General features: G+C 35.7%; 1 protein-coding gene across 1 annotated transcript; it reads right to left on the bottom strand.

Moving 5' to 3' along the window:
* Positions 1-9,384: 9,384 nt before the first annotated feature.
* Positions 9,385-13,640, bottom strand: LOC311065784 (H-2 class II histocompatibility antigen, I-E beta chain-like). The gene is made up of 5 exons (XM_084086531.1): positions 13,525-13,640; positions 12,975-13,247; positions 11,545-11,826; positions 11,350-11,463; positions 9,385-11,250 (listed from the first exon to the last, which is right to left on the bottom strand). The coding sequence occupies exons 1-5, from the start codon at positions 13,592-13,594 to the stop codon at positions 11,228-11,230; spliced, it is 762 nt and encodes a 253-aa protein (XP_083942657.1). The 5' UTR covers positions 13,595-13,640; the 3' UTR covers positions 9,385-11,227.
* Positions 13,641-13,646: the final 6 nt, after the last annotated feature.

The raw sequence follows: 13,646 nt of genomic DNA, 5'->3' as shown, positions 1-13,646 counted from the left end.
AACAATACACTACTAATATATTCACTCATATCTTTACTGACATGCTGATTTCCTCTTGTAGTAAATGAGTCCAGCAGCTGCTATGATGATTCCCAGAACCAGACCAGAAGCCCCAATGGTGATTTTACTCAGACTCAGAGATAGAAGGTCTGTGTGGAGTATTACCATAACATTTAAAAGTGGGTAATGTCAGTTCACATGTGTGCATATTATATTGACTTCAATTTTTAAAATCTAAACTAAGACTGGCAGAAGATTTAACAAAATTAGACACTTTTATCCCAGTCGATGATCATGGGTTTATTGAAGCTGCCATGATCCACCATACAGGAGATCTTCTCTCCAGATTTGGGAGTAGCCTATATTCAGGATGGGAGTGGATCTGGTAGTACCAGTCTCCATCAGCCAGCTCCTCAGTGGACGTTACATCATTGGTCATCTACCATCTCTCAGCCAGGACACTTTGAATTGATCGGGGTAGAAGTCATATCAATCCGATTTCACTGCAATTCGTACGTATTTTACGAGGTGGCTTATTCGTACAAATTCGATCTCACTTTTTTATTTTTGCTAAATTGTACACATTTTACGATTTGCCCAATTTGTATGAATTCGTACGAATGACTTACCTATGACCCCGTCCCTAAATCTACCCATCACTGGGGTTTAGGCAAATCATACGAATTCATACGAATTGGTCGTGAGATAGTGTCGGCCATTTGCACTGCATACCAATGCAGCAGCTGCTGCTGATCACTGACCTAAGCTTGATTATGAGTTTCACTGAACAAATAAGAGTATAAATTTACCTTACTACTACTCACAATGCATGACAATACATATCGCAGAAGACCTCAAGATAATAATAAACCTTTTGTAATTATTTTACAAGTGCAGTTTCTGTTAAAGTTAGAACCTAAGACAAGAGGTTTTTCCAACTTACCCATTATTCAACAATAAATGGGTAATTAGGGCCCAAGCCCTGAAAGGGCGAAGGCCCTATTGTTTTCGGTAGGATTATTATTATTATTATTATTATTATTATTATTATTATTATTATTATTATTTTGTCAACCTTTCGGGCACTTTTGGGGCCCTTAACATGCTCGAAAACTCTTGAAATTTTGCACACACGTCAGAACCCGCGGCCATCAGGGCCGGACTGAAGCTGGTACCCGGGCGTGGCAGGGGGGCTCGACAGCGCCCCCTGGAACGGGATCCAAACACGTGTCCATAAATCAAACACGCTTGCATGTAATAATATGAAACTCGGTACACATATAGATCTCATTGGGCCGAACAACTTTCGTGCTCTAAGTTTTACGCCAGCCAAACAGGAAGTTGGCTATTTAGCGTTGTTTGGAAACGCATGCTGTGGAATTTAATGTACTCCTCCTAGGGAATTCATCGATTCGCCTCCAAACTCGGTCAGCATGAAGTCAAGACATTGAGGATGCTAAATTGCGGACGGATTTTTGATATCTCGAACGGTTTGGCCGTGGCGAGGAAACAAATTTATGGCGAAAAAATGAAACAGGAAGTGTGTTATAACTTCTGCATACATTAACTGATCTTGATGAAACTTCAGCAGTGTGTTCGTTGTAAGAGGCCGATCACATGGATGTGACTATTGTGAGTCAAAGTTATAGCGCCACCAACAGGCAGCAGGAAGTACATCACTTTCAAAATGCTTTGAAATCAGTGTCTTATTTTTACCCGATTTGCTTCAAACTTTATGCGTACAATGTAGACACACGGCAGATGTAAACCTGTGAAAGGATTATTGATATCTTAGATACTGTTGCCGTGGCAACGCATCAAACTTTAATATTATTTTTTGATGCTTTTGAGACTCTTAACATACTTGAAATTGCATGAAACTCAACAGACACATCACATTTATTAGCCCGTAGACATGTGCAAAGTTTCAGAAACGGGCGTGGTGGAATGGCTCAGTAGCGCCACCTTTAGTCAAAAATGGGGGCTTAGTTTTTCCTAGAATCACAAAACTTGGTATGTGTATTGTTCTCATCAAGACGGACAACTTTCTAATTTACATGAACCATCTCCGACCAACAGGAAGAGAGATATTTTGGTTTGAATGTGGATTTTCTGAAGAATTTTCTCTCCCTCTCTCTGTGTCTGTGTGTGTGTGAGGGGAGGGGGGGATTTGACTATTGCTTTTATATTGTTAATCAAGGTTTCAGGGGCTTTTGGGGTCCTTAACGTGCTCAAAAACTCTTGAAACTTTGCACACAGGTCAGAACCCACGGCCATCAGGGCCGGGCTGAAGCTGGTACCCGGGCGTGGCTGGGGGGCTCAACAGCGCCCCCTTGAACGGGGTTCTAAAACTTGATCCATATATCAAACACGCTCGCATGAATTAATATGAAACTCGGTACACATATAGATCTCATCGGGCCGAACAACTTTACCCCGGTCAAGTTTTACGCCAGCCCAACAGGAAGTCGGCTATTATGGGTTGTTTGGAAAACGCTTGCTGTGGAATGTGAAATACTCCTCCTAGAAAATTCACCGTGTCCCCTTCAAACTCGGTGTGCATGTAGTCAAGACTTTGAGGATGCTAAATTGCGGACGGATTTTTGATATCTCGAACGGTTTGGCTGTGGCGAGGAATCGAATTTATGGCGAGAAAAGAGAAACACGGAAGTGGAATAACTTCTGCATACATTAACTGATCTTGATGAAACTTCAGCAGTGTGTTCGTGGTAAGAGGCCGATCAGATGGATGTAGCTATTGTGAGTCAAAGTTATAGCGCCACCAACTGGCAGCAGGAAGTGTGTCACTTTCAACATGCTTTTGACAAAAGTGGGGGGGTTAGTTTTAACTACAGTAAAGAAAAAACAGTTTGTATATTGTTCTCATCAAGCCGGACAACTTTCTAATTTACATTCAATAGCTCTGGCCATCAGGAAGTCAGATATTTTGGTCTGAATGTGAATTTTTTTGCAAAATCAGCCTCTGAATTTTTAGCCACTCCTCTTAAACTATTTATTTTATTCGTACCAAACTTTTTCAACATGATGAAACTACATTAAATATGCTAAATTGTGAATGGATAATAAATATCTCAAATGGTTTTGCTATGGCGAGGGATTAAAGTAATGTCCAAAAAGGAAACACTAAAAATCTTCTAAAAATGTAATTATATACCATTTATTTCTATATAAAAGAATACAAATATCACAACTAAACCCATTTTATTCTGTTTTTGCAATTCAAGAAGAATGAAAAAGTTAAAACAGGCTATTTAGTGCTATTTGGTTCAACAAAAAAGCAAACATAGGGCTATACTGCCCTCTTGTGTCCAAAAGGACATCAAAATAGTATATAAAACTTTTTACCAGGTAGGCCAATATTGTATTTAAATATACATTTATTAGGTATGTGTCTGAGGATATTTTCCCACCGGTTAATCGACGTGTGACACGAGTGGGTGCTTTTAAATCGCTAATATAATAGTGAAAGAAAAATAATGATAATGTTGCACACACAAATCACACACATGTGGGAAAGAATGATGCTTTTAAACAACACTAAACCGCCATTAGGTGTCGCCAGGCATCCATCTTAATAAGCGAGTCATTGATTCATTCGTTCAAACGATTCGTTCGAATGAGTCGATCATGATAAAGACAGATGTTTATGGATTGATCATTCAATCTTTGAGTCAACCGATTCGTTAAAAATGCTGAATCGTTCAGTTATGAGAAAACACGTGATGGTTCTGCCGTGATCTTTGTTTAACTATTTTCGCTGCTGAAACAGAACAAAAACAGTCAACATTGAATCTAAAATGTAAGTGACTTAATTGTAACTGTTTATTAACCTGTTGTATGAAATCTAGGGGTGGGAGAAAAAATGTATTCTTAGATGCATCGCGATGCGGACGTGGACGATTCTGAATCGATTCACAAATGTCAAAAAATCGATTCTCTAAAAAAATATTTTTCTAATAACGTAATATTGACGGAAGGCAAAAGGCGGAACTCTAAGCGGACGTGCGTGCAGTCTGTGGCGCGCACATAACAGAGAAGTTTCTTCTGCTCACCAAGGCTGCATTTATTTGATTAAAAATACAAACAAAAACAGTAATATTGTAAAATATTATTCCAATTTAAAACGGCTGCTTTCTATTTTAATATATTTTAAACTGTTATTTATTCCTGTGATCAAAGCTGAGTTTTCAGCATCATTACTCCAGTCGTCACTGTCACATGATCCTTCAGAAATTATTCTAATATGATGATTGATACTCAAGAAACATTCATTATTATTTTAAATGTCGAAAACAGTTGTGTACAGTCTTTGATGAATAGAAAGTTCAAAAGAACAGCATTTATCTGAAATCTAAAGCTTTTGTAACGTTAAACACTACCGCTCAAAAGTTTTGGGTTAGTAATAATTACAATTTTATTTTTGGGGGAAATAAATAAAATAAATCAGTACTTTTATTTATGAAGGATGAGTTAAACTGATCAACAGTTACAGTAAAGACATTTATAATGTTAAAAATATATATATTTGAAATATATGCTGTTCTTTTGAACTTAACATTCATCAAAGCATTTTGAAAAAAAAAATCTGTACACAACTGTTTTCAACATTGAAAATAATAATGAATATTTATTGAGCATCAATCATCATATTAGTATGATTTCTGAAGGATCATGTGACACTGAAGACTGGAGTAATGATGCTGAAAACTCAACTTTGATCACAGAAATGAATTACTATGTAAAATATTTAAAAATTGAAAACAGCTGTTTTAAATTGGAATAATATTTCACAATATTACTGTTTTTGTTTGTATTTTTAATCAATAAATGCAGCCTTGGTGAGCAGAAGAGACTTCTCCTAAAAACATTAAAAATCTTACTGACCCCAAACTTTTGAACAATAATATATATATATATATATATATATATACATATATATGTATGTGTGTGTATGTATGTATGTATATATATATATATATATATATATATATATATATATATATATATATATATATATATATATATATATATATAATATAGCTGCGAGCAGCGATGGAGGGCCCAAGCCGGCGGTACCGCCACCCCGGTGCCTTTAGGTAACTAAAGGCACCGGGGTTGCGGTGCCACCGGCTTGGGCCCGTAATCGCTGCTCGCAGCTATATTTCCCATTATTTTTGCAGAATGTGTTTACCACATTTCTAAAACCCAACAAGGTATTGTTGTTCAAGAAGTGTGTATAATCCACTCCGATCCCTGTAAAACCCAGAAACTTTTCCAGAGTGATGTTGAATTCCACAACTTTATTAAAGGAAATTGAATAAATGAGTTCCACATCACTGAGATCATATGGGAAATGTAGGTGCATTGGTACAGTACAGAGACAAAATAACCATCTGGTGAAAGAAAAAGAAGAAAAAAACAGTAACATCCTTATTACTGCATCTTTCTCAAAAATGCATTAATAGCAAATATCAATAATAACAACAACAACAACAGCATTGACAATAAATAATCAAATCAAAATAGTTGACTACATTTGTTTTTACCTGTCCCAGTGATCTGTATGATAAAATAAACGAAAAGCTTAGCTAAAAACCCAACTCTGAGTTTCCACACCGAATCAGATCGAAGTGAGGCTATGTTGTTGTCCAATTGTTCCTTGCGTTTAAATTAAAGGGCCAATCAAGCATTACAGTGTCATGTGTTAACAGGATTTTTCTTACCTTGAGATCTAACAACATGTTTCACAGTATCCACATAAAACATGGCTGCCAGTCTAGATGTAAATTGACTACTTAACATACTGTCATTATTGTCACTGTTTCCAGTGCATTTGGTGATATACTAACAGTGGCTATGCCATTCATATCTAACAGTGGAGCTTAATGATCATTTAAATGTTTTTGTTTTCTTTTCAAAACAACTTCAGCTAAAATATCTCTGAAACTGTATAAACAGGAAAAATGGATCTGGTGTGAAAGGGCTTGCAGATGCCAGCTCAGCGGCATTAATATATGGCTATACGGCCAAATGTATTGTGTTAATCTGAAAGGATTTTCTGATTTTTCACAGGTGTTTGAGCCATATTTTTAATTACATATTGCATTGTGTTGTGTTTTAAGACGGAAGGAAGGAAAGGAAAAAATAATAATTTAGATTTATACAACTATTTCAATCTAAATGTATTGGATATCCAAATCATGATTAATAAATAATAAATTGTAGGCCTATAATTGTTTATGTTGTTGTATTTATTTTAAAATAAAAAGCATTGTTAAGTATTATCTTTTTTTTTTCTTCAAATAACATGACAATTCAGCCTTGATCACTGACTGATTTTGTACGAAGTATTAATAAATCCAACAGTGAGATTAAAGAACTTGTTGTACAGTCATTAAAAACTATCAAACATACACTAGACACCAAAGCTGCATTTATTAGTTGAACAGTAATTTTGTGAAATATATTACAATTTTATGAACTGTTGTAAATATATTTTAAAATTTAATTTATACCTGTAAATATACAGGAATCATTACCCCAGTCTTCAGTGTCACACAATCCTTCAGAAATCATTCTGATATGGTGATTTGCTGCTCAAGATTTTTTTTTTTTTTTTTTTTTAATCAATGTTGAAAACAATTGTGCTGCTTCATTTTTTTGTGGAAACAAATAGACTACCATTCAAAAGTTGGGGTTGGTAATTTATTGGCTATATATATATATATATATATATATATATATATATATATATATATATATATATATATATATATATATAAGAAATTAATTATTCGGACTGTTACGATCCGTTTTAGGTCTAGGGGCAGGAAAGGAAGGTAACAAAAGTTGCGGGGAGAGAGTGAGAGAACTCCCGTCTCCAGGTCCCAGGACAAGCACAAATTACAATGACACCAGTTGATGAAGTAAAAATATTTCACAAGTTTTATTTGTACATAATAAATGGGATGTAAAAGATAGAACCTCAGGAGGGGAAACGGCCAAAATAACAAACAAAAGGAATTCTTACTAAAGGTTTTAGAAATAACTTGCCTAACTTCAAAAATAAAAATAAACCAAAAGACAAACACTTCCCTTACTTCATCTCTATATAACACAGGAGAAAACTGATTCTCAAATAAAATTGCATCCACCTCCCTTCAAATTATCCCAATAAACAAACCAAACAGTATTTTAACTCAGAAGAAAACTCCAGTTAGATGTTACCTACAAACACAAGGTTACCACCAAGTCACATAGAAGTTAGCACACAGCATACCTTCTTTTAACATTCACTTAACCACTATACTGACACCACACATACAATAAAACCAACAAGTGCTGGGACCGGAAGATGACAGTCTCTCAGAGGAAAGCCTCAGTCTCTCTCTTGGGTTGGAACTCTCTGGGTTCTTATATACACTGCTCCACTCACACCTTAACGAGCTGGAACACAAATCAGGTGGCACTCCCAAACCTGTGAAGTGGACAGTGGGAGGAGCAACAAAGAAAGAGAATACAGAGACAAGCACTACAACAGCAAATAAAACACATGCGTCCCTTGGGACGTAACAGGACGCATTCAATTAGTCAATATTTATAGTAAAGACTTTTATTATGATACATAAGATTTATATAAATGCTGTTCTTTTAAACTTCCTATTCATCAAATAATCCAGATTTTTTTTATCATGGTATCCACAGAAATATTAAGCAGAGAAAACTGTTTTCAACATTGATAATAATAATAATAATAATAACCATTATTGATAATTGAGCACTAATAATAATTGAAAAGTAAATCAGCATTTTAGAATGATTTCAGTGTCAGTAAAGACTAATGATGCTGAAAATTCAGCTTTAATAAAAAATACATTTTAAAATATAGAAAAACAGTTCTTTGAAATTGTAATAACATTTCACAATACTACTTTTTTACTGTATTTTCACAATTCTAGAAACAGATCATGATGTACGTTTCTCTTTAGCAGAATATCTCAGACCATACACACACACACGTGTGCACACACACACACACACACACACACACACACACACGCACGCACGCACGCACGCACGCACGCGCACACACACACACACACACACACACACACACACACACACACACACATCCACAGACATCTGGTCAACAGAAATGGAATAATGATTCCCTGGAAAAAAGTTGTCAGTATCTGGTGTAACCACCAGTGTATCTCATCCATGCACTGCACTAGATCTGCCAGTTCTTGCTGTGAGATGTTACTTCACTTTTCCACCAAGGCACTTGCCAGTGGAGACACGTTTTGCCCCTGCAAGGTAAAGTTACTGTAGCCGTGACTTTAATTGTCTACCACCTGTAATCTGTTAGTCCACAGGTGCATGTGCAATAATTGTTTAAGGTTCATTGAACTAGCATGTTCAATTTTGTTTAACCCTCTGGGGTCGACAAAAACATCAGCGGATTGTGTGGGTTTTTTCACATATAGCAGCAAAATCGATTTAAAATAACTTAAATTTGTGTCAACTTGCAGTCAAACACAAACATTGTGCTTTTGTAATATAAAGAAAACAAACGGAGTGTGCTTTCAGCCATCTCAGTATGTGAACTTTTATCTGGAGTGCATCACAAAAATGAAACAAACCTTAGCGAATACTTGAGCAATATATCTATAACATTTAAGTGTCTACTTTTAAATTATCTCATTCAAAACAAATATTCTCTGTTTGTGTAATCTGTATGGAAAGAAAGCGAAAAGGTCTGTGAAAGGGGTTCGTATTTGTTACTGTATTACTGTATTATGAAACAACAGGGAAGATTGTTCAAATCTGATCAAAACTTCCCCATAGTTCCCCCAAAACTTCCCCATGACTGCAAGCACCAGTGCTCCTGTAAAAGAACATGTTTGTATGTTTACAACAATCATGGTAAACCAGTTTTGAAATACCAGATAGGCCTATGCGTGACTGTCACAAACACAACCAAACTGGATATTTAGGTTTGTGATACTTCCTGTGATACGGTCATGGACGCTCAAGCTCATGGAAGTTCCTTTAATCATGTGAAAGTTACTGTCATCTTGATGAGGATATACTTTCCTAATGTTCAACTTTTCATAATATTTAATAATACCTCAGCATTTTAACGTTTGGTAATCAACAACCACATACTCACAACTCAAAAACTCAACCTTGACTTGGATGTTAACAGATGCTTGCTGCAAGAGCAGTCAGAGGGGAGTATGAAGGTGTTGAGAAAAGACTTCAGAGAAAAGTATGTGCTATGCATACAACAAACGCTGCAACAACTGTGGTAAAATAAACCACTTAGCAAGGTGCTTGAAATTATTTTTTATTTATTTTTTTGCAGTTAACCTCTACCGGCCAACAACTCTTGTCATCTATTCTTTAAAGGCACAATATGTAACTTTTTTGCTTTAAAAATAGCAAAAATCACTATATCTATGTTATATATTTTTTTTAGTTGTGTACTTACATTATCCCGACTGTCTCCAACAACTTTCAAACCAGGAGAAATTTGAAATTTAATTCGAGAAACGTCCCGTTTCTTTATTTCCGTTTTGTCGCCGCCAATGGCGTCATATCCGCGTTGTCCCTGGTTTCCGCTCGTGCTGCCATGGCAACCAGAGCTATGAACCAGAGCCGTCTGATAGTAACCAAAGCGACTGACGCGGACAACTGTGTAGTTCGCAATGTCTATCTGCACGCTGTTGTTGTTTCGTTCAAACATTATGGACCATGGCAAGCAGACTTTGGATAAAAAAAGGAGAACTAAAACGAGAATCAATATCAGCGCGGTGTTTTCGAGATGCCTAGAGCTCCCATAGACAGTATATAAACGAAAGCTCCACGTCCGAGACTTCGACTGCTCCTACATGTAGCCTACTTTATTAAACAGGTGAGCACATTTACATAAAACTAATCAATGTTCAAAAATTATAAAATGTTAGAATATGATCTGTATATTATTCTAATGTTGATCTAGTTTACTGCTAGTCTCATACAGACAGACTAACACATACATTTAAACACATTCAAATGCAGTTTAGTGTGCTAGTGTAATGTTAGACCAGGTGAAACAGTGCTGCGTTAGCTCACAAGTTAAATTTGTCTAATAAACTGACCTGTGAGTAGTAATTCTGCATGTAGTTCGGTAGAATGAAATGTCCATATTCCTTTTATATCCGAGGGACTCGCGTCGCGTGTGGAGCTGATAGCTGTCTCTTAGCAATCCCGAACTGCTTCATATCACAGTCATGATAAAAACATCGATGTATTCAGTCATCCATAAACATTATTAGATCGGTCGGCTTGACGTTGACGACAAGATCCATAATTCTTAGCAAATGTTGCGCCATCAATCTACGCCTTTGTTATTGTAAATAGATTAGCGACCCCTAGTGGCGAAAAATGCTATACTGTACCTTTAACTTCTGTTTATTATAGCTATTTTTCATCATGTACTTTTCTGTTCAGAACAGAGAAAATATCAGAATGTTAATGGATGACAGCTAAGTTTTTAATAATTATTACAAGTCTAAATCAATATTAGTTTGCTTAAAACCATTTGTAAAGAAAAACTTGTTTACTTAAAACCATTTGTAAAGAAAACAAAATGGCAGAAATATACATATAGAACATGAAAATCAAGAAAAAGTTAATCTCAACATTTTTAAAGTCAGCCTCATTAGGGACATAAGGGACAGTTTGCTAATAAACAGTTTCCTGAGACCAATTATATGGAAATTAACACATTCTTGATCAGTTTTCTTAAAGCAAAGAAAGAAGAGTTAAAAAAGGCTCATCAGGAATGCTTTAGTTGTTTCATGTATTCAGCACAGCAACAAAGACTTATATCTTAGTTTCAACATTCACAAACTCTTTGCTTTAAGTACATTATTGTGTACAAATAGAGACAAACTTAGCAAGAACAATTATCTCTATTATCTCTATATTTTATATTTCTCTATAGATTTTATGCTATATTTATATCATTATTGTTTTCCTTGTTTTACATTTTAGAAACTAAAGGATCATCAACTAAAGGATTGTGGAAATAAGACTGTGTATTATAATTGTGTCATAAAGGATAAAAGCTTCATTATCAGTCAGAATGAGGACTTGGAATATGTATACTTATTAATCATGTTGTACAAGTTATTAGCATTTATAGAGAAATCAACCATCATCAATGAGGTACTAGGATCCTTCCTGTCAAAAAAACAAACAAACAAAAAACCTTACAATACATGTGGGATGATTTAAAAATGCTAATATCAAACTGATTTATTCAAAATCATTTTAACTAACCTGTTGATTTCTTCTTGTAGTAAATGAGTCCAGCAGCTGCTATGATGATTCCCAGCACCAGACCAGAGGATCCAATAGCAATTTTGTTCCTCTCAGACTCTGGGAGAGACGGATCTGTCGGGTACACTGATGTGTTAAATTATGCTGCCCACAAACATATTACTAAAATGACAGTAGGTAAGTATCTCCTCTTACCCCAGTCATAAATCATGAGTTTATTGAAGCTGGCATGCTCCACCATACAGGAGATCTTCTCTCCAGATTTAGGAGTGTATTCCAGTTCAGAGTGAATCTGGTAGTACCAGTCTCCATCAGCCATCTCCATTGTTGAGGTCGCTTCAGAGGTCATCAGTTTACCATCTCTCAGCCAGGACACTTTGATGTGTGGAGGATAAAATTCATATGCGCTGCACATCAGTACAGCTGGATGATTTCCACTAGCCCGCGTCACTGAACTGAGCTTAACCTTTGGTTTCACTGTATTAAGAAGAGCAGCATCCTTAGTTTACATCTCGCAATTCTGACTTTATTTCTCAGAATTGCGAGATATAGTCAAAATTGCGTGAAATAAAGTCGCAATTGCGTGTTATAAAGTCAGAATTGCGAGATATAAAGTCAGAATTGCGTGATATAAAGTCGCAATTGCGTGTTATAAATTCAGAATTGTGTGAAATAAAGTCGCAATTGCTTCTTATAAAGTCAGAATTGCAAGATATAAAGTCAGAACTGCGTGAAATAAAGTCGCAATTGCTTATTAAAGTCAGAACTGCAAGATATATAGTCAGAATTGCGAGATATAAAGTCAGAATTGTGTGAAATAAAGTCGCAATTGCTTCTTATAAAGTCAGAATTGCAAGATATAAAGTCAGAACTGCGTGAAATAAAGTTGCAGTTGCTTATAAAGTCAGAACTGCAAGATATAGAGTCAGAATTGTGATATAAAGTCGCGTTATAAAGTCAGAATTGCGAAATATAAAGTCAGAATTGTGTGAAATAAAGTCGCAATTGCTTCTTATAAAGTCTAAGTGAATTATTATTTAACCTTTACATTATTTGTTAACCCATGGTATTAATACAAACTACACAATAGTAAGAGCTGAACTGTTGCTTCATTTATCCAATTTAGAAAAAGTGCTAATTTGGAATTCCACCATGGAAAAAGTGGGCCGGTCTTGGGCCTGAAACTCCCGGGCTGAAAAGTGGCCCTACTCCGGCCCTGGCATGTATACAGTATAAAAATCATTATGTCTATGTCCCCATAAAACATGGAAACCCAACCAACATGTGTGTGCTCAAGTTTTGTATGATGGGTAGGTTTGCGGTAAGGGGATGGAATATACAGTTTGTACAGTATAAAAACCATTACATCTCTGGAATGTCCCCATTTAGATAGTAAATTAACATTTGTGTGTATGTGTCTGTCTGTGTGTTTGTGGGGATGGTTTATTTGACAAAAGAAAGGTCAATTTAAGAATCCCTATAAATTTGAATGATTTTTATTCACAATAAGTTTTTTTTTTACATTTTCTGATATTAAAACATTCTTTTAGTAATTATTTTGTAGTTACTAGCATATGCTCTACATGTTGACAGTAAAAATGAGAGAAGAGTATTGTGCCACTTACCTGATTTCTCACAGATAGCTGAGTCAAACACTTGAGCATTACCTTTGCAATACCAGTCCACAATAGCTCTTTCTTCCTGCACTAAAGGGCCACTGTTCCAGAACGCCGCAAGTTTCATTCCATACTCATTAAACCCCACAAATCTCCCCAGAGTGCTGTCAAACTGTATGAATAGATATTTATTGAAATAATAGTTGTCAAAATACACCATATCACTTATATTAGAGGAGCTGTAGATGCATCTTGACATACGGTATCGGTAATATACATTAGCTGAAAAAGAATGAACACAGAGAACAAACTGTCAGATACTGTAGATGTCAAGAAGAAAGAAACAGAAGAACTTCAGTCAGTTGCAGTACAGGGTTGTCTTTATAAAAAGTACTTGTCAAGTAATATTTCCCTTAGAAGGTCCATTACCATTAGAATGAGTCACCCTTCTTAAGATAATGTTGCACCACTACTACTACAACTACTAACATTTACAACAATAATAGTGCAATTATTGTTATAATAATTATATTACTTCAATACCGCTCATGTTACTTACCACTTTCTGCTACAAGGAATGCAGCCAGTGTCCATATGAGATGATAATACAAGAGCTTTTGCAGTGACATTTTCACTCACACTAATTCCCAGCTGAATGCTGCCAGTGCTTTGTTCATGTTT

Source organism: Abramis brama, assembly GCF_963993115.1.
Source record: "Abramis brama genome assembly, chromosome: 16".
Classification (NCBI taxonomy): domain Eukaryota; kingdom Metazoa; phylum Chordata; class Actinopteri; order Cypriniformes; family Leuciscidae; genus Abramis; species Abramis brama.
Note: the sequence above shows the minus strand (reverse complement) of the source record. Positions and strands in the feature narration are given on the sequence as shown.

Bases quoted from the DNA above. Each gene is read 5' to 3' on its own strand.
- LOC311065784 (XM_084086531.1), bottom strand. From the start codon at position 13,594: ATGTCACTGCAAAAGCTCTTGTATTATCATCTCATATGGACACTGGCT. The intron at 11,464-11,544 runs GTAAGAGGAGAT...TGTACCCGACAG, and splicing joins ACTCATGATTTATGACTGGG to ATCCGTCTCTCCCAGAGTCT. The intron at 11,251-11,349 runs GTTAGTTAAAAT...TTTTTTTGACAG, and splicing joins CTACAAGAAGAAATCAACAG to GAAGGATCCTAGTACCTCAT.